Source organism: Rhododendron vialii, chromosome 12a (genome assembly GCF_030253575.1).
Source record: "Rhododendron vialii isolate Sample 1 chromosome 12a, ASM3025357v1".
NCBI lineage: Eukaryota > Viridiplantae > Streptophyta > Magnoliopsida > Ericales > Ericaceae > Rhododendron > Rhododendron vialii.
The window spans coordinates 26,324,797-26,343,173 of NC_080568.1; the positions used below are offsets into that span (position 1 = coordinate 26,324,797).

At 37.1% G+C, this 18,377-nt stretch overlaps 1 protein-coding gene across 1 annotated transcript; it reads left to right on the plus strand.

Annotated features, from left to right (window-relative positions):
- The first annotated feature begins 11,776 nt into the window (after positions 1-11,776).
- On the plus strand, positions 11,777-12,605 carry LOC131309603 (protein NIM1-INTERACTING 2-like). Its single transcript, XM_058336212.1, has 2 exons — positions 11,777-12,128; positions 12,547-12,605. The coding sequence occupies exons 1-2, from the start codon at positions 11,777-11,779 to the stop codon at positions 12,603-12,605; spliced, it is 411 nt and encodes a 136-aa protein (XP_058192195.1).
- The last annotated feature ends 5,772 nt before the right edge of the window (positions 12,606-18,377 follow it).

Below are 18,377 nucleotides of genomic sequence, written 5' to 3' on the forward strand. Positions count from 1 at the left end.
TCGTCCAATCGTGTGGCCCCTTGTTTGTCTATTTTCTCACTTATAGTCGACGAATCGACTAAGAGTTGTTATACGTGTATGCTGTAATGTGGGTGTTTGTGATGGGAGAGTTTGGTTCCTTACCGTATTTCAAGACTTCTCTGAAAGCAAATTTAATGAAGTGAATGGAGATGAAAGAAGAACAACAAAATGGACTTTATTATTCTTCGAGATATAAGTCGATTGACGATGAGAACACAATCGAACAGACAATTACGTTACAAACTACTCCTAGAGCAAGAAATGTAAAGTACAGATAAAAGTAGAAGCCTTTGGGTGATTGATTGGGGGTTGTAACTGTCTTCAATTCTTGTATTTATAGTGTGTAGCCTTGACTTGAAATTCAAACCAAATGAAATTCCCTCCTCTGGTTTGAATTGGGCGGTTACTTCCTCATTTTGCTCCATGATCTTACACGTTCCCAATGTTGTAATTGCTTTAACTGCCTGTATTAACTGTCTTATCCACAATCTGCTTATGACTTGTGCTTCGAAATGTGTTCCGGATTTGAATAATTACTAACCGTCGATCAGTCCACTTGATTTTCCTTAATAGGATTCACATTGAATTTAAATTAATTAGTCTAAAACATGTTGACACGTGTCACATTTTGACCCAGTCGATCATAATAGACTAAATTACCAAATTATGGTGTAAACACCCCTATGGATTATGATTATGAAAAATCGTTATGAGCACCGCTAAGTGGTGCTCTAGGATTTTATCTACCGCACATGCGTGATGAAAAAATGTTTTGGAGCACGACGTGGCTTCGCTATGAGAGCACTGAATAATCGCTCGAGGATTATTCACTGATTCATGTTTTATTTTTTATCTGTGTGTGATCTCTATGGGCACATTTGATTACCACGTTATTTTTGGAAGGATAAAAGATGAAATTAATAATGGCGATAAAGGGGACATCGGGTTCTTAGGATAATACTCCTAGATGAGATTTTATTCTTAAGGTTGTACAGGGACTAATTGTATTTTGTTTGATTTGGGTGGATATACGATGGCATGAAGAGTGAATAATCATTTTGATCATTCACAACAAGGGAAAAACAATCCCAATGGTTGGGATTAGCCAATACCACCCGTCAGATGGTATTGGAAAGTCCCGTAGATGAGGTATCAAGTGGCCAAATAATCCCTCTCTAGTCCGATCTTGAAAGTTGTCGTTGGAGTGTGTGAATGGTAATTTGCTCTAAATGCAGGGACGGAGCTACTGACATAGGTGGAGGTGCCATGGTACCAGAAATGATAACGGTGCAGATATATAATCTATACCAACATGTACAAATTCTTTGAGGGCTCATTTTTTTTTCTTAAAAAAAATAATCGGAGTCGCTTATTTTATTTAAAATACTTTATTTACGGTTCTTAGTTCTTACCAAAAACAAAAAGAAAAGATTAATTCTGTATCGGTAAAGGCGATTACCAAACATCTAACTTTGCTTTAGAATTCAGACTTGAATTCTGGAACAAAGTTGGATGTTTCCATAAATGCCAAACCGATACTGGATTGAGCTTACTTTTCGTAGGGACCGTAAACAAAACATTTCAAACCAAATGAGCGGCTCCAACCGTTTTTTTAGGACCCAAAACGGACCCATAAAGGGTTTGTACGTGCTGATACAGATTATATATCTCAACCAATAGCATCTCTTATTTTGTTATCAGATATAGGTGTTCCATTACTTGTCATTGCACCTTCTTACCTAAATGTCATATTCCAATAAAATGTGCAAAAGTAATGGTCCACTCCTACTATACACTTTTTTCTCACCTACTATTGGATTTTCAACGTTCATCAGAACATGTTGTCCCTACATAATTATTTATTTGGGTTACATAATTATTTATTTGGGTATCACGTTGTTGTGACCACGTGGTCGCCGAGCAGTCCATTTAGACTATCCAAAAATATATTGAACGGTTCAGATTGAAACTCTCTCTCTCTCTTCTCACCCCACCACTCTCTCCCTCTCCTCTTTCTTTCTCCAAATCCGAATTGTTCAAAACCAAAATGAGCAATCCGAATGAGCTGAGCGGACACGCGTGGTACCCACCGGCTCCCCAAAAATTTCTCTGTTCTTATGTGCATCAGAGGTGCACACGGCAGCAATACAGACGGTACGTGATCACATGAGATTGTCTTTAACTTTCGAGGAATCAATATCTGGTGGCCATACACGTGCCACCATTTACCACCTCTCATGTTGTTGTTTGGTAAACGTCAAACAATAAAAAGACGGGGAATTCGAGGAAGGAAATTGATATTCGCACTTCAGTACTTTTTACTGGCGCTCCACTTTGTAGTTAAAATTGAAGTGTCATAAGTAAAAAGTGGAACGCGAAAATCAGTTTTCTTGAAAGAATGCTAGGTACAAATAAAACTTACCGCGAAAGTACCTCGAAAAAAACAATGTATGGTTGAGAATTACTTTGATTATTGGATCACACGCATCAAAGTGAATCTCAGCCTCTAGTTGCTCTTTTCGGAGTACTTTCGAAGTAAGTTTTCTTTGTCCATAGCATTAAACATTCTGCTATGTAAACCGATCAATGACATAGGAAGCCACTTATCTCACTCAAATAACTTTTCCCTTTTTTGGAGTTACGCAGTCAGAAGTGTCCGAGCTAGCTTACGCACGCATTCAGCATTCTCCTCCCCGGTCTCGTCAGAAACAAGCAATCCACGCCGAGACCGGGGGATGCACCAGATATTTCTCTCTCTCTTCTGCTCTGATTCCAGGAAAGTTACCAAGTTCCGTACTCATAAGTTTTTTCTGAGAAATCTGCAATTGATCATTTCTATTTTCAAGGGGAAACATAACTCATCACTCCAAAACAAATTCTTGAACATCGTCTGAGAACAAATTATTGCGTTGTCTAAATACAAGGTTCTATCAATAAAATAGATTTTGAGTCTCCAAAATGGATATGTGTATTGTAATTTCTTGAAGAAGTTCAGGCCACATATAGTAAATTGACAGAGTATAAAGGAGTAAATTCGTACTTTTGAATTCCAGATGAGTCCTGGTCCATGGGGTGGAAGTAACCGAGGTTGGAGGGAACGCTAGTCACTGAGATTGTCCCCTTCTCTTCTCTTCTCTTTCTTCCTCTCAATCCCCCTCTCCCCCGGTCTCTCTTTCGTCTCTTCTCTCCTATCATGTCTGTGAGATGATCGAGATGCTTCTTTGTGGATGAGCAAATCTCTCATTCTCCCCATTATTTTTGGACTTCGAAAACCCAAATCTAGAGTTTTAGGTCTGGGTTCTAGCTCTTGCACGGAGATTCTTGTCGTCTTCTCAGCTTCTGTTCGGGCGGCGGTTTTCTGAGCTCTCCAACGGCGACGATAAAGGCGTCTTAATGCAAATCCGGTGGCGATCTTGTGGTGTCTTAGTGTCCCTTTTGTTCTTTCTTTGTTATATATGATATGTTTTCGTTTCCTAAAAAAAAACTAATTTACCGTCATACAGAATTTTGCAAATTTTGTATTTAATCGAATAAACAATTATCTACACATTTATGCATTTAATCGAATAATTGGTAATTAGTCATAAACAATATCAAACATGCCATAAACTTATTTGGTTGAATTCACTCAATATAATTACGGGTTACTTTTATATTGGAAGAATAGATTGAGGTACAATCAAAACTCATTTATCTCAGAATTTGTATTGATTGATATTAGTTCAACATAAAGGACAATATAAGTAATGTTCTCGATTAGGGCTGTTAAACGAACTAAACAGCTTGAACTCAACTCAAATTTTGGTTTGTTCTAACTTGTTTAAAAGGCCTTTCAAAAAAGAAAAAAAAACTTGTTTAAAAGAAAATATAAGTTAAGCTCAATCACGTTTTTTTGTTTGTTTATGGATTTAAGTCAATCTTAAGCATATGAGTGTTTGACTCGATAAACTCATGAATAGAATGATCATTTCATAAATATTACAAGTATAGGGGTAGATTAATAAATATTTCAAAAAATGACATTTGAGTCCGCCTTTCATATAGATATTTTCACTAGTTTTACAGTAATAAACATCTAGATAGGAAATCTCCGTGAGATATGAAAATTTGAAACTTAATAATTAAGCTTAAGCTCGAAGCTTCGCGAGCTTTAGCTTAGGCTTTAGAGCTTGAGATTGATTACATACTTACGAGCCAAGCCAAGTTTATTATGAATACAAAACCTCAAATGTGAGTCAAACTTGAACAGTTAGTTTAGAAAAATTCTCAAACTCGAGCTAAACTTGATCACAACTAATAAGAAAGTCAAGCCAAGCCTGAATAATTCTGTGTTTGGCTCGATTAACACCCATATTCTCCATCGAATTAAGTTGGGCAATGCTTTTCGCAAAAGGAATCTTATTTTCACGCGGGGAGTCTTTTTTTAATCCGGACCATTAAAGACACTTTTTCGGCTCTCCGATTCCATCGTCGGAGAGGCCCCACGTCCCTTGTAAAAGTCCCAACTCACACGTTTGGCCTGGGCCCTGGGGTGCCCGACTACTCCCTGTAGCGTAGGCTGCGTAGTGCTGGCTGCTTTACAGAATTTCCAAGTTAGTTTCTCGACCGGTCGACTTCCTTCTAATAGGGAAAATTCACCTTGCTGTTTCCCCTACGAATTGACACGAAGTGGCCCCACCATAAAAGATAGTTAATATTCCCTCTACGATGGTCCAGCACTTTCGTATAGTCCCCCCCCATTTTCATTATCGTCATTATTATTAACGTTGACGGGGAAGGAGTAAATTTCCTCCTCTGCTTTGGTCTCCCTCGGAAATCATTGTCCCTTCTTCCTTTCCTACAAGCATATCACATGGTAATGCCACGCCCGTGGCATGACGTCTTCCTACCAGATCCCACCCTTACGTCACCCGTTCGATTTTTAATCCAACGGCCGATCATGATCCGATCAATACCCCGAGAGGAAGTGATTTTACAGAAATTATACGGTCCAAGCAAACCCAAACGGCCCAATCCAGAAACCCTTGCTGGGAAAACAAATGAAAGGTCTAGATTTTAAAAAAAATTCTTCTGGTTGGAAAAAGTTCTTGACCTTTGATTTATTTTTCTGGAGGGTGTTCCCGCTTTGGGTGTCTTGGATACGGACACGTCTTGCCTCGGACCTTTTTTTTTTGTTAGACGATATACATCAGCGGAGGTTAGCATGATGTTAGTATGTTAGTCAACGAAAGTTCAGAGGCTATCTATAGTTCTGAATCTCAAACCTGCTCCATATGTGACTCGAACTGACTAGCGTGTGGAAGTTCCTCATACTTCTTTTTCACCACACACACACAATATGACGTGAAAGCCAAAGAAAATGAACCCTTTTATGGGAACGATGGGTTGTGCATTGATGGTGCACACTGAACAGACCGGAGTGTGGGCCCACATCGTATTCCTCAAGGATAATTCAAGCCGGTTAATAATTCTAAAATTATTTTCCAAATGACCCAAAGGAACAATCATCTCATTAGCTATGTGTAGATTCTTGATCCGATCTTTCAATTAATTCTCCGGTAATCTGAATAAAATATTGATTGATTAGATCCGCTTTGTTTGGATTGATGTTTGAAATTTTTTTTGAAAAATAGCAGGCGTAATAAGTGGAGAGAGATAGAAAGAGAAATGCTGGGAGTAGAGAGAATCTAGGGAGAATTTTTTAAAAAATATTTTTTGAATCCTAAAGAAAACAAGGCACAAATATCTACAAACATCCGATTAAGCTGATTTTTCACGAAATCTATCGAAAAAGAATTTTAAAATTATTGAACGATTCATAATTCACGTGCGACCTGCAGTGGGCCTGCGTGCTAGTCAGTGCACCGTCGGTGCACATGGTGCCTTTAACATTTTCACAAGAAAAATGCTAGTACTATGTAGATCCTGAGCAGTAGGTGGTGGGTAACGCGCTCCTCAACCGTATATTGATATGCCATAAACATGTGGTGGAGAAGAGAGGTGGTTGAGTAGCGGTGCCTTGAGATACCACTTAGTAATTACGCGAGAGGGAGAAGTGTCGTCAACCATAAAACAAAGGTTGGTTTTATTATTACTAGTATAAGACCAAAGTCATTTAAAGAGAGAAAGAGAGAGATCTAGAGAGAGAGAGAGACTTGAGAATCGAATATTAGGTAGTGGGTGCGCTCCTGTGTGGTTTTGGTCGACAAGCTAGAGAGGGAATGGAAGGGGAGAAGAAGAGGAAGAGGGCGGCGGACGGGGAAGCGATCGGCGGCGGCGGCAGCAGGAGGAGGAAGGAGAGAGAGGCGGAGGCCGCGGCGGCGGAACCGATGCCGACAGATGAAGAGGTGGACGAGTTCTTTGCCATCTTGCGGAGGATGCACGTGGCAGCCAAGTACTTCGAAAAGGGTCGCGGAAACGCCGCCGGCCGTAAGCTGACGGGGAGGTGGGCGACGGCGTTGGAGGCCGAAGTCTTGGCCGGTGTTAACGGCGCCGTTAAGGCTGCGGAGGAGAGCGTTTGCGGCGCACGGAAGAACCGCGCCGCTTTGGACCTTAACGCCGTTCCAGAAGCCGAGAGCAACAGTTTGTGATTAGGATCAAGCGAAGTTTTTCTTGTTCTCTCCTTTGTCTAATTTTCTTTGCTTTTGACGATGGTTTTTTTACTTTATGCTGATGCATTCTGTATTTCTTCTTCTACGCCGTATGGTTTCTATGGTAATAATTCCGAAAAAGCAAGATCTTCTTTGTCGAAAATTCCCGTCTCTATGACGAAGAATTTTTTTGGCTGTTTAATTTAAAACATAAAATTCCTTGGCATAGAAGTATAGGAATTTTCGAAACGGAGGAGATTGAACTCGGTAATTCCTTTGTTCTTCAGTTCCTTTTTTTTTTTTTTTCAGCGGAAGAATAATATTGATGATAAATGGGCAATGTACTTTCCTTTTTTTGCTGTTAATTGCACTCAATACTGTGAGAATAATGATGACAATAAAGAATACTGTGAGAATACTCCTGTACAGACATTCCATAGGAGTGTTCTCTTTTCTTTCTCTACGTGTAAAGAATTTTTTTGGGTTTATATAAATATATCTTCTATACTCCAAACATTAATTAGTGTCGAATCCTAAAGGTGGGTTTCAGAACTCAAAATAAGTCTTTATTTTTTAAGAAGTCAATTTCAAATTTAAAAATGAGAGCTTATTAAAATCTAAAAATATGCACTATGAATCTTGTTTGAAAGATTTCGTTGAGATCTTTTATACAATAAAAAAAAATTAAAAAATTATTTTTCATTTATATTATTTTTGAGTTTGAAAATGTAAATTGAACTGTTTATTTTTTTAAAAAGTTTCTGAAACGGGCCCAATCCTTTTTTTTGGACAAAGATTAAAGTGTAGTGGTGGCGAATGTGTACTTGACAATAGAAAAGAAAGACTATTATATAAGTGTTTATTGACTTTTAGAAAAATTTAAAAATAACATATTTTTTACACTTCCATAGATTTTTTTTTTTTTTTGTCTTTTAGTAGATGAATTTATGAAACAGTCCCTATATACATACACTAAAAGAGACTGCCCTTGTTCGGTTACCTTTTTAACTTCCACTTTCATTTTTGTTTTCAATTATTACTCCTATTTCTCCTCAATTATTATCCATATTTTTAATTATTACTTTAAATTTTTCTCTCTATATCTCTCCAATCGTTACTCCTATCTCTCAATTATTGCCCCTATTTCTCTCCACAATCATTACCCAAAAACAAAAAACAAAATGCAAACCAAACAAAGCCAGTTGTTTCTTGTATTTTTGTCTTTGAGGGACTGTTACATAAATTCATCTACTAAAAGACAAAAAAAGATGTACTTGAATCAATTAGGAGAGTTTATAAATCAATTTACTAAAAATCATTTTTGTGTCAATAGATGAAAGAGTAAATTTACATTTAGTCTGAAAATTACAAATTTACAATAATAGACACGTACTCTGGGGCACTTTCCAACGAACTGTGGGGTTTTCATACAAACAAATATTAAGAGTAGTTATGGAAAGAAAGGAAGCCGACAATAAATGCTGAGCCAACAATAAATGCTGACAAAGGCCCCCCGTTCAATCTACAACAACGAATAACGCTCAACTAAACGCCCAATTCAAGAATAAGTCCATCGTGAGGAAAGAGTAGACAAGAAAGAGAGCTTCTACAAAGAAAAAGAAGGATCAATACAAGGAGGAGGGATTTGGACCCAGGGATCCTGCAGTGAGCAAGTCACTACAAGAGTATAATGAACATTTGGACCGTCCGTTTTTCTCCAATCGATGGTTTTGATTCGTTGTTAACTTTTACTGGTAAGAGTTAACAAACATATCTAAACTATTAATTGATTGTCGAAATAAACGGATTGAATTGCGCACTACAGAGTTGCTTACTATAAGGTTCCCGAAGCGTAGGAATTCTCCCCCCCTCCTAAAAAAAAAAGGAGGGGTAGCCAACAAAGGAGCTTCGCCATTGAGCTCCTAGCTCAGTTGGCATTGCCCACCGCCTTCCTTAGTGGAGGCCTAGGTTCAAGCCCCAAGAGGGGCGGTTAGTTGGGGTTCAAGGCTATAGACAGTCTTCAGACTTCCTGCGAACTAACCTACTAACTCCCTACTAATTCACATTGATGTATACAATATTGTGAAGAAAAAAAACTAAAACAAAGAGAGCTTCAATTTTTGCATTTGGGAGTTATGCAAGTTGGGGTTATAATAAACAAACAAAATGGATGGGCAAGTGTAATGAACTATTTGGAAATGGCATGGTAAATTAATGCTTCTCTCTGCTCTTTCGGTGTCTGAAAGGTACTAACGTTTAGCTGCTGATTCATTTTGAATCTCAAAACAGAGATGTGGATTGTAATTTTCGCAGAAAATTCTCAGCTTAAATTCATGTATTTCCATTTGGGAGGCTTCATGAATATAGGTCATTAGGTGGAAAGGACCCAAGCAGCCAAGGTTAATTTAGTAATGCTGTTGTCTCATGTTTTTTAATTGTCCAATTAAATTTGTGAAAGATCGATTCTGGAAAAATATGCATAAAAGTACACTATTGTTTTATCCAATTAAAGGCAAATTTTTTAAAAAAACCCATGTAAAATTAAAATTATTTTACTCGATTAGACGCATGAGTTTAAAAGTAGATAAATAATATGAGAAAGAGAAAGAGCGTGCAATTTTATTTACCCTTGCTTATGCATATGGTTTGACTGACAACCACATAATTTCATCATGTTTACAACAAATAAATTGATTATAAATAGTACTAATGAAAAGTCTACGGTTCCCGATCGGATCCCGACGTACCGTAGGGCCCACTCCGGCTACCGAACGGCAGATTCAAACAAAAATTCTAAAAAAAAAAAAAAACAAGCCGGCCTACGTGAGAATCAACGGCATCCGATGTGTATAAGTACTCGATCCAAACACTTCATGTTTTTGTATATATATATGACCGGAGTGGGTCCAGCAGAACATCGGGATCCGATCGAGACTGTAGAACCGCTGTAGTACTAACCATGGAACTACAGTATATAAAAGTAAGTGAAATCGTATCAGAGGATTATTATATCCGGTTTACTGTTATGTAAGTATTTTAGCATCTTTTCTGGATTATTATATCCGGAATCCTTTTTGTGAGCTTGTTTCTTCACCACCACGAGGTCCACGACAACGCTACTGCTTGCTATTGTCATCAATTGCACCTCTCTCCGCCACCGTCGTCTCCGCACCACCACCAATCGCCATCCTTTCATCCCACCACCTCTGTTACAACCACCACCACATCACCTTTCACTATAACCATCACCATCACGCTACCAACTACGGCCGTCACCGCCATGACCATTACCATTTACCACCTTCTCTCCACCACCACGACTACAAACACACGACATCCATCTAAAATAAAATTATCTAAAAGCAAACGGTCACAAAACGATTTAAGGTAAATTCATTAGCATTATAGTATCAAAACAAATCTATTAATTCAGCTTTTGATATTTCTACTAGGATAATGCTAAGGTATTCTCCTCTTGTCTTGGCGTTGCTCTATCTTCCATATAACATAATCAGTCGAAGACATAACATTAAACCAGTCGAAAGCATAATCGGAGGAAATCCTTAGAGCATCTCCAATCCATCCAAAATAGAGGATGGATGTAACACATTGAGGGGAGATTTTGTAATTTATTCTATTTTTTCTTCACTTTTTGTACTTTTTGGGAGAATCTTTGAGGGGCCTATCGTCATTTTTAGAGTTTTGGAGGAATTTTGTACTCCAAATTTACTTTTGATCCTCCATTTTTAGAGGACCAAATTTACTTTTAGAGGACCAAACTCTAAAAAGGACGGTGGGTCCCTCAAAAATTTTCCCAAAAATTACAAAAAGTGAAAAAAAAGGAGAATAAATTATAAAATCTCACCTCAATGTGTCACATCCATAGATGCTCTTAAAGGGTGATACGGTGTTCCCTTTTTACTAAACAACTTTTTCAGTTTACAAAATCCAGCACTTACTTTTTCGCCTTTCGGTTTGGTTTTTCAATGTTATCAAACTAGAGAGCGGGGCTGAACCCTCGTCAAATAAAGTGTCTGTAACTGATTGGGGATGATGCTGTGCAATGGTGAATTGTGTATCCGAATCTCATCTCAATAATTAACGGCTTTCGATCGTAGATTGTCGAGATATAATCTGAACTGTCAGATGCACGATCGGACGGCTTAAAGATGCGCAATATGATGTTGTGTACACCACCACTGCACAGCAGCAACAGGAAGTCCGTCCGTAACTCACTCCACCAATTGAGCTGTGAGGGGGTAACTTCGAGTAGACCTGTTTAGTCGTCAAATCACCTTTGTTTTAATGACGTGAAAAACGTGGGCCCACCATAAAGAAAAGATATATTCCCGTTCGATGGTGCAGCTAGCACTGCAGTATTCCCCCGCGGAGTATTATTCTTACATTTCTTTATCATTTCACGGAGACCCCTGCTGTCCGCTCGCCTTTTGGTCCACCTCCAATCGAATCGTCCCACATAAGTTGACATGACCATGGTGACATCCGCTTACCTACTACTGCTTGCGTCAGCCGTGCTTTCCTTAAGATCCAACGGCTGATGATAACGATGATGACCCATTGTATCTGAGAAGATTGAGAAATACTTTGTGCAAAAAAAAATTGGTAAAGAAAAAACCTTTAAAGTGTATATGAACGACTTAGATGTACTGCATAAAAAATTTTAGTCGTTTATGTACACTTTAAGAGTATTTTCTTTGTCAATTTTCTTTGTCTCTAACACTTCTCGAGAAGATTTTCAGCGCGGGTGGGCATGGATCACGAGGTGCCGAATACTATTCTGGTCGTCTAAACGTGTTTTGAACAATCTTGATCTGTTTGGGTAATTTTTTAGTATAAAATTACCAAATTTTTAGTATAAAATTACCAAAACAACACCTCAAGTCCAAACAGATTTGGACCGTCTAAAATACGTTTGAACGGTCGAGATGAATGCTCGACACCACGTGGCCCGTGTCCACCCGGGGCACCGAGGAATTTCTGCTCTGTATGTCTGTTATTAGTATTAGTTATACCGACTCCAACCAACCTCTATAAACCTCTGAATCTCTGTATCGAGAGAAATTTCGTAACGTCATTTAAAGAGAGACTTGAGATCGAATTGGGTAGTTTTTGTGAGGTGCTTTTGGTGGTGGATGAGAGGGCGGATGGAGGGAGAGAAGAAGAGAAAGAGGGCAGAGGACGACCAAGTGGGCGGCGGGAGGAGGAAGGAGATGAGAGAGGTGGAGGCGGAGGGGGAGGCGATGCCGACGGATGAAGAGGTGGACGAGTTCTTTGCCATCTTACGGAGGATGCAGGTGGCGGTTAAGTACTTCAAAAAGGGTGGTCGTAACGCGGCCGCCGGCCGTAAGTGGACGGGGAGGTGGGCAACCGAGTTAGAGGCTGAAGTTTTAGCCGGAGTTAACGGTGGTAAGGCTGCAGAGGAGAGATCAGCTTGCGGGGTGCAGAAGAAGAACGGCGCTTTGGACCTTAACGCCGTTCCGGAGGCTGAAAGCAACAGTATCTAATTAGTACTATCAATCCAAGTTTTTTTGTTATTTAATTTCTTTTTTTGCACTTTATGCTGATGCGTTCTCATATTTCTGTATTTTAAGCCTTAGAGCAACTTTATCATTTACCTTAGCAAAACCTTCAAATGAGTATTACACCAAATTAGGTAAATACTTAGGTAAAATCTATCTATAAACAGTACTTAGGTAAATATACCTAAGTACTATTCACGATGTGTATATTATTTTATTAATTATTTTTTCTCTCCCCAGAAAATAAAAAGAAAATAAAAGTAATAATATTTTAATAGAGAATATGTTAAATAGATAGTATTGGTATAGTGTGGAGAAAGATGTGAATAGGTAAATTGAAAAAAGTATACTGTTTACTAGCATTTTTACCTAACAATTGATAAACTTGCTCTTAGGTATGGGTTTCTCCTTTTCTTTGTTTGTCAGGGCAAAATTTTTGCTGATAAATGAGTAGAGGTTATTATTTACACCGTCGGTGTAAACATTTGTTCTTTCTAAATCAATTACGTTGCATCACGTTGCTGTGTTTTATTAATTATGACTACCGTTTTGACGACGTGAAACAATGTAATTGATTTGGAGGTAAAAAATATTTACACCACTGGTATATATAATTTATTCTCGAAAATGAGTAACATTTTTCTCTTGTTTTTAATCCAAACCAAAACCGAAACCCCTGCACATGGTCCCAATAAATTTTCTTTATCTATCTTTTTCCACTCATTACATTTTAAAATCTCCCTCAAAACCCAAACTGAATATATTTTCGAAAAATTGAAAACCCAACCGTAAAAATACTAAAACCGACCGAAATGGCTAAAAATGTAGTGGTTCGATCAGTAGGTTCAGTTTTTCGGTTAAAAATTTCGTCCGTAAACAAAATAAAAAGATAAAACAATATTAAGTATCATCAAATTGGCCGGACAAGGATCCACAAAAATTCATACGTGAGCTTGGAGTACTCGAATTCTTTAGAGCATCTTTATTAGATATTTCAAGAGTTAGTATCAAAGTTTTACTTTGCACATTATATACACTTGAAAATTTAAAGAGGAAGTTTCTGCAGTGCACTCTAAAAGATTATTGAAGCCACAATATTTTATTAAATTTAATATGTTTATGGTTTTATTGAATTAAATGTAAAATGATTCGTCTTTTACATTACAATTTTTTTTACCACTCTTCTTAATTGCTTAATTACTTTAATTCTATTTTTCCTTAAAAAAACATTGTCTATATAACCGTATGGTATGTCATAACTTTTTATTTTATATCTTCAACTTAAATACTTATTATACATTTCTCTGCCTTGGAAGGGTTGTCGCCCTAGTTCTTTTTATTATTTGCTGCACCACTTGATAAAATTACTATTTTGTGTAGGTAATTAGGTGATTGGCCGAGAAATTGGGATCGTTCAACTTTTGGAAAATTTTGTAAAATTCAAGTTCAAGTTATTGAAAAAAAAACAAAACAAGGAAAGAAAGATAAGAGATGAGATGAGATGAGATTTTTTTTTAATCATGAAAAATGTGCAAAATGAGTTTATATAGTTGGATATATATAAGAACATAACAATATTTTGGTATTTTTGAAAAGAGAGAAGAAATTTGAAGGGTGATTTCAAATTAGTTGCTGTGTTTGCTTCTCTTTTAGAAAAATATTTTTCAAAAGATTCTCCCTTGATTTTATTTACTTCCAATTATTTCTCTCTCTATCTCTCTCCATTTATTACTCTTACTATTTTTTCAAAAAAAAATTCAAAAAGTGTTCCAAATTAGGAAGAGAATAAATTCTTTACATCGCCGGTGTAAACATTTTGTTTCCTCCAAATCAATTGCATTGCGACACGTGTCAAAACAGTGGTCCCAATTAATAAAACATGGCGACGTGGCGCAACGCAATTGATTTGAAAGAAACAAATATTTACACCAGCGGTGTAAAGAATTTATTCTCAATTAAGAAAAGAGAATTGTTAAAGAACATAAACCCAAGGTGTAGCGCAGTTGGTTGATCAGTCAGGATAGAAGGGTTTATCTCCTTGAGGTCCCGGATTCGACTCTCTTACGCTATCAAAAAGCCATTGGGACCACCCCATACACGTAGAAACCCTTTGAATTAGTAAAGGTTGGTGGAGGGCTGAAGATTTTCGTTCAAATTGCTCGGTTCCATCGGTTGATTCGGTTTTTCCGGTAAAAATTTTCATCCCTAGATCGCCCTCTTTTGACATTGAATTGACAAAACACGGCCGACCAAAAAGTCTATTCCTCTGTGATGGTACAGCGCCGTAGTGTCTTGTCGTGTTCCATTATTTATGGGTTTCAACATTACATATGCCAGGACCATGACGTCAGTTTACGTTACCAATAAATAATGTTAAGAGACACAACATCGACGACACCTGCGCATGTTGCACGCATGAGTGGTGGTTGCAAATAGCTTCAAAAGCGATTGTTCTCTCGTTATCAATCATTTAAGGCTTGCTTGTTTTGAGTTTTGAAGGAGGTTTGAGTAGAGAGAGATAGATAGAAAAAAATGCATTTGGGATCGTGCGCAAAAATTTTAAAGCTCCCAAATGAACAAGCTCTCAGTCTCACGCAGACGGGTGTCATTTATTTTGATAGAGTGTTGCGTTCCTAACATTTTTGTTACATTACCCCTTTGCCTTAACAGAGAGTCTGTGTGTCGTTGACCACAAAACAAGGAGAGATACTTTGTGTAAAACCAAAGTCATTTAAAAGGAAAATTATTCGATGCCCTTAGGGCACTATGTGAGTACCGCTACACAATGTCCCAAATTTTTTTTCTACCATATATTGTGGTTCACACCACAAAGTGTGTGGAACCCTTGCAAATATATGGTCAAAAAGAGTTTGGGGCACCGCTTCTTAATGTCTAGGGACATGGAATAATACATTTCATATTTAAAGAGAGAAAGACTTTAGACTTGAATATTTTTGTGAGGTTTTGGTTGATGAGAGTGGGGACGGAGGGGGAAAAGAAGAGGAGGAGGGCAGAGGACAACAAAGTTGTTGGTGGCGGGAGGAGGAGGAAGGAGAGAGAGGCGGAAGCGGAAGGGATGCCAACAAACGAAAGAGGTGTACGAGTTCTTTGCTATCGTACGGAGGATGCAAGTGGCAGTCAAACACTTCAAAAAGGCGGTAGTAGCGCGGCAAGCGCCGCCGGTCATGAGTTGACGATGAGGTGTGATCGGTGTTACCGTATAAAAAATAATTGATAAAAAAACAATTACTACTACTCAAATGAATAGTGATAAGTATTCCGACTATCGATCCACATGGATTGATTATAAAGTTGAGTTATAGTAATTTCAATTACTCCCTCTGTCTCAATTTACTTGTCCCAGTTCTATTCTAACTGGATTAAAAAACTAGTTATATCTTTAAAATGGTAATAAATTTCATATCCAATATGAATCTTGTTTGATATATCTCGATTTGTTTTATAATTCAATTTTTACGAAATCACCTAAAACATTATACATTACAAGATATAATTAATTGAAAAATGACACAAACTTCTAAAAATGACAAGTAAATTGGGACGGTGGGAGTAGTTTCTATATTAATCCAAGAAACAGATTAATTGATTATTGTTGGTTTCTTAGGATTATTGAAAAGTAATTAAGGCGATTAAAATGTAGAAAAAAATTGATGGAAAAAAGCTCTAGGATTTCAAACATACCCTTCCCGCTCGTAACCCTAAATATGTTTCAATTGTAGGTCAACTATTTGAATCACTCTGGATATAGCAGGATGGCAAGCCATGGCGATATCTCCTGAGAATTATTTGTGAATCACTAATCAGCGTGGACTATCTCCGCCTATCACAAACTTTCTCAAATCAAGCACATACTGTCTCATCGGCATGAAGCCTTTTACGTAGTATAATCCATCCAAGCAGTTATCACAAAACAATTAACAACTGTTGTACAAATGTGCATAAAACCTAGAAATTCATGCACAAGATTTGATGGAAAGAATTAATATTGTAAACAAATCCTCAAAAGTCATATATACAACCAAAATTCGAATGGTTGAAACCTAAATCAAAACATATATGATGTTACTCAAAGTGCGAGTTTCATCTACACCCTAAACGAGGGTTTAGCCGGCTATCGAAAGAAGTGAATCGGATGATGTTGGATTAATCTCCATACTCAAAAGAACGATTTTCTTCTGGTCTTTTTCCGCCACTGTCACGATGCCCACGGCCAGAACTCAATTCCCTGTTCAAGTCCTGATGTCGGTAGGCATCATTCTGCATATAGGGTTTTAAGGCATGAGTTACATAAAGGCCCTTTGGACGTTGTTTGTTTGACTTAACCCAGTTGGAAAATTGATTTTCGAGCTTCACTTTTATACGCAAGCGCTTCACTTTGTACTTGGATACGTTAAAAGTAGAGCGTCTGCGTACAAAAATAGAGCGCTAAAATCAGCTTCCGCAAGTATAATAAATTTGAAGAGAGGACACAACAGTACTTAAAATGTCCTTGTAAATTTAGTGATTAAAATGCGCAAGTATAATTCTAATTTCTAAGTATTAAATAGTTTAATTTCTTATGGTGTCGTAGATTTATACATTTGTTTGGGGAAAAACTACAATATACATCCCTTGTTGGGTGTGTATCATATGCACCCCTAAAAATGTTGTGAATTATGGAGAAAATTTTACGAATCGTATTGCTAAAAAGTTATGAATCATATAAAGGTTACGAGATAAACTAAATGAATTATAATGAAAATGTTACGAATCGTACTGCTGAAAGGTTATAAATTCTAGAACAAAGTTACGAAACACACTAAAATGTTATGAATGAACCATAAAATAGGTGTATATGGTACATCATTTTAAGGGGTGTGTATTGTAAATTTTTTTCCCATTTGTTTGATGTGTTATATATGTTGTTTATGGAAACGCATTACTCTAAAGAACACTAGAAGTAGGATGAGACTCTTTCGATTTGTTGGGTCTTTCTTATCGTCTCATATGAAGTTTTTTCAACTTTGATTTATATTTTTAAATTTTTTCGATTCCTCCTTGTCGGGACAAAAAATACTATGTAAAAAATGCATCCAAAACTTGTAAAGATTAAAAGAAAGCAATAAATTAAAAAAACTGTGCCAGAAAGTTCATAAAAAGTTAGGCCGAACTCACTCCATTCTTTTTGAATTAATCCGTATACCGGACTCTTTTAAGTCTTACTTTAAAGGGCTTTTAAGTCTTATTATATACATATATTTTTCATGCTTTTTAAGTCTTCTTTCAAAAGGGCTTCTAAGTCTTATTATACACATATATTTTTTATCTTCTTTGTAATTTGGTCTTATGATATGACACCGTCGAGTGGTCTTTGGAGTTCATGGGCGGCCCGATAAATAGAGGGCCGGCCTTGTTGACTCCATAATCGTGGGGAGAGGGAGGGAAATAATTTGTTTTCCATTTTTTATGTTCCTATATAAGACATGCGATCATAAGAAATAGTATATAGTATCCTTTGCTTCGTAGTTGGAATTAAAAAGTTGGGAATCCACGGTTCATAGACGAAGGTGTGTTCCACCAACTAAAATAAGTACTTATTTGATGTTTTTCAAGTAAGTACTTATTTTTTGAATTAAATGTAATGTATTATAAGAGAATGACCTGTTTCGTAAAACGAGAAATAAATATTTAAAAAATAAAAACCTTAGCGGAACGGGACTGAACTGTTTCATCTTTTTCAATAGTGCAAAGAAAAACATATTCTACTCTAACATAGGGAATTGGAGATGGCCGGGTCGGTAGGGTATGAAATTACCACCACCATTAATTGGCTTACCACTTATGTTGCGCGCACCTATTTCAATGGCATGTTAAGAGTTTTCCTTTAGAAACAAAGAAAGCTAGACGTAGCCCGCTCTTAAGTATATATTAATTACTTTCTTCATCTCAGATTTTTTGTTCGGTCCGCAAAATAGAGTGTTAAAAATAATATAATTTTTGCAAGAAAAAATCAAAAGTTTTTCAACAACTTACTAGATATCAATGAATATTTTTAATTTGTGAAAAAAGTTTGAATTTTTTCTTGAAAAAATTGCATTATTTTTAACACTCCGTTTTGTGAATAGAATAAATAATTTGGGACGGAGGAAGTAGCTTGAAAGCAAGGGAAGAGCTACTCTGGCCACAACTAAAAAAATCACTTGGATTATAAATAATCTAAATTAGC

Bases quoted from the DNA above. Each gene is read 5' to 3' on its own strand.
- LOC131309603 (XM_058336212.1), top strand. From the start codon at position 11,777: ATGGAGGGAGAGAAGAAGAGAAAGAGGGCAGAGGACGACCAAGTGGGC. The intron at 12,129-12,546 runs GTATCTAATTAG...ACTTGCTCTTAG, and splicing joins TCCGGAGGCTGAAAGCAACA to GTATGGGTTTCTCCTTTTCT.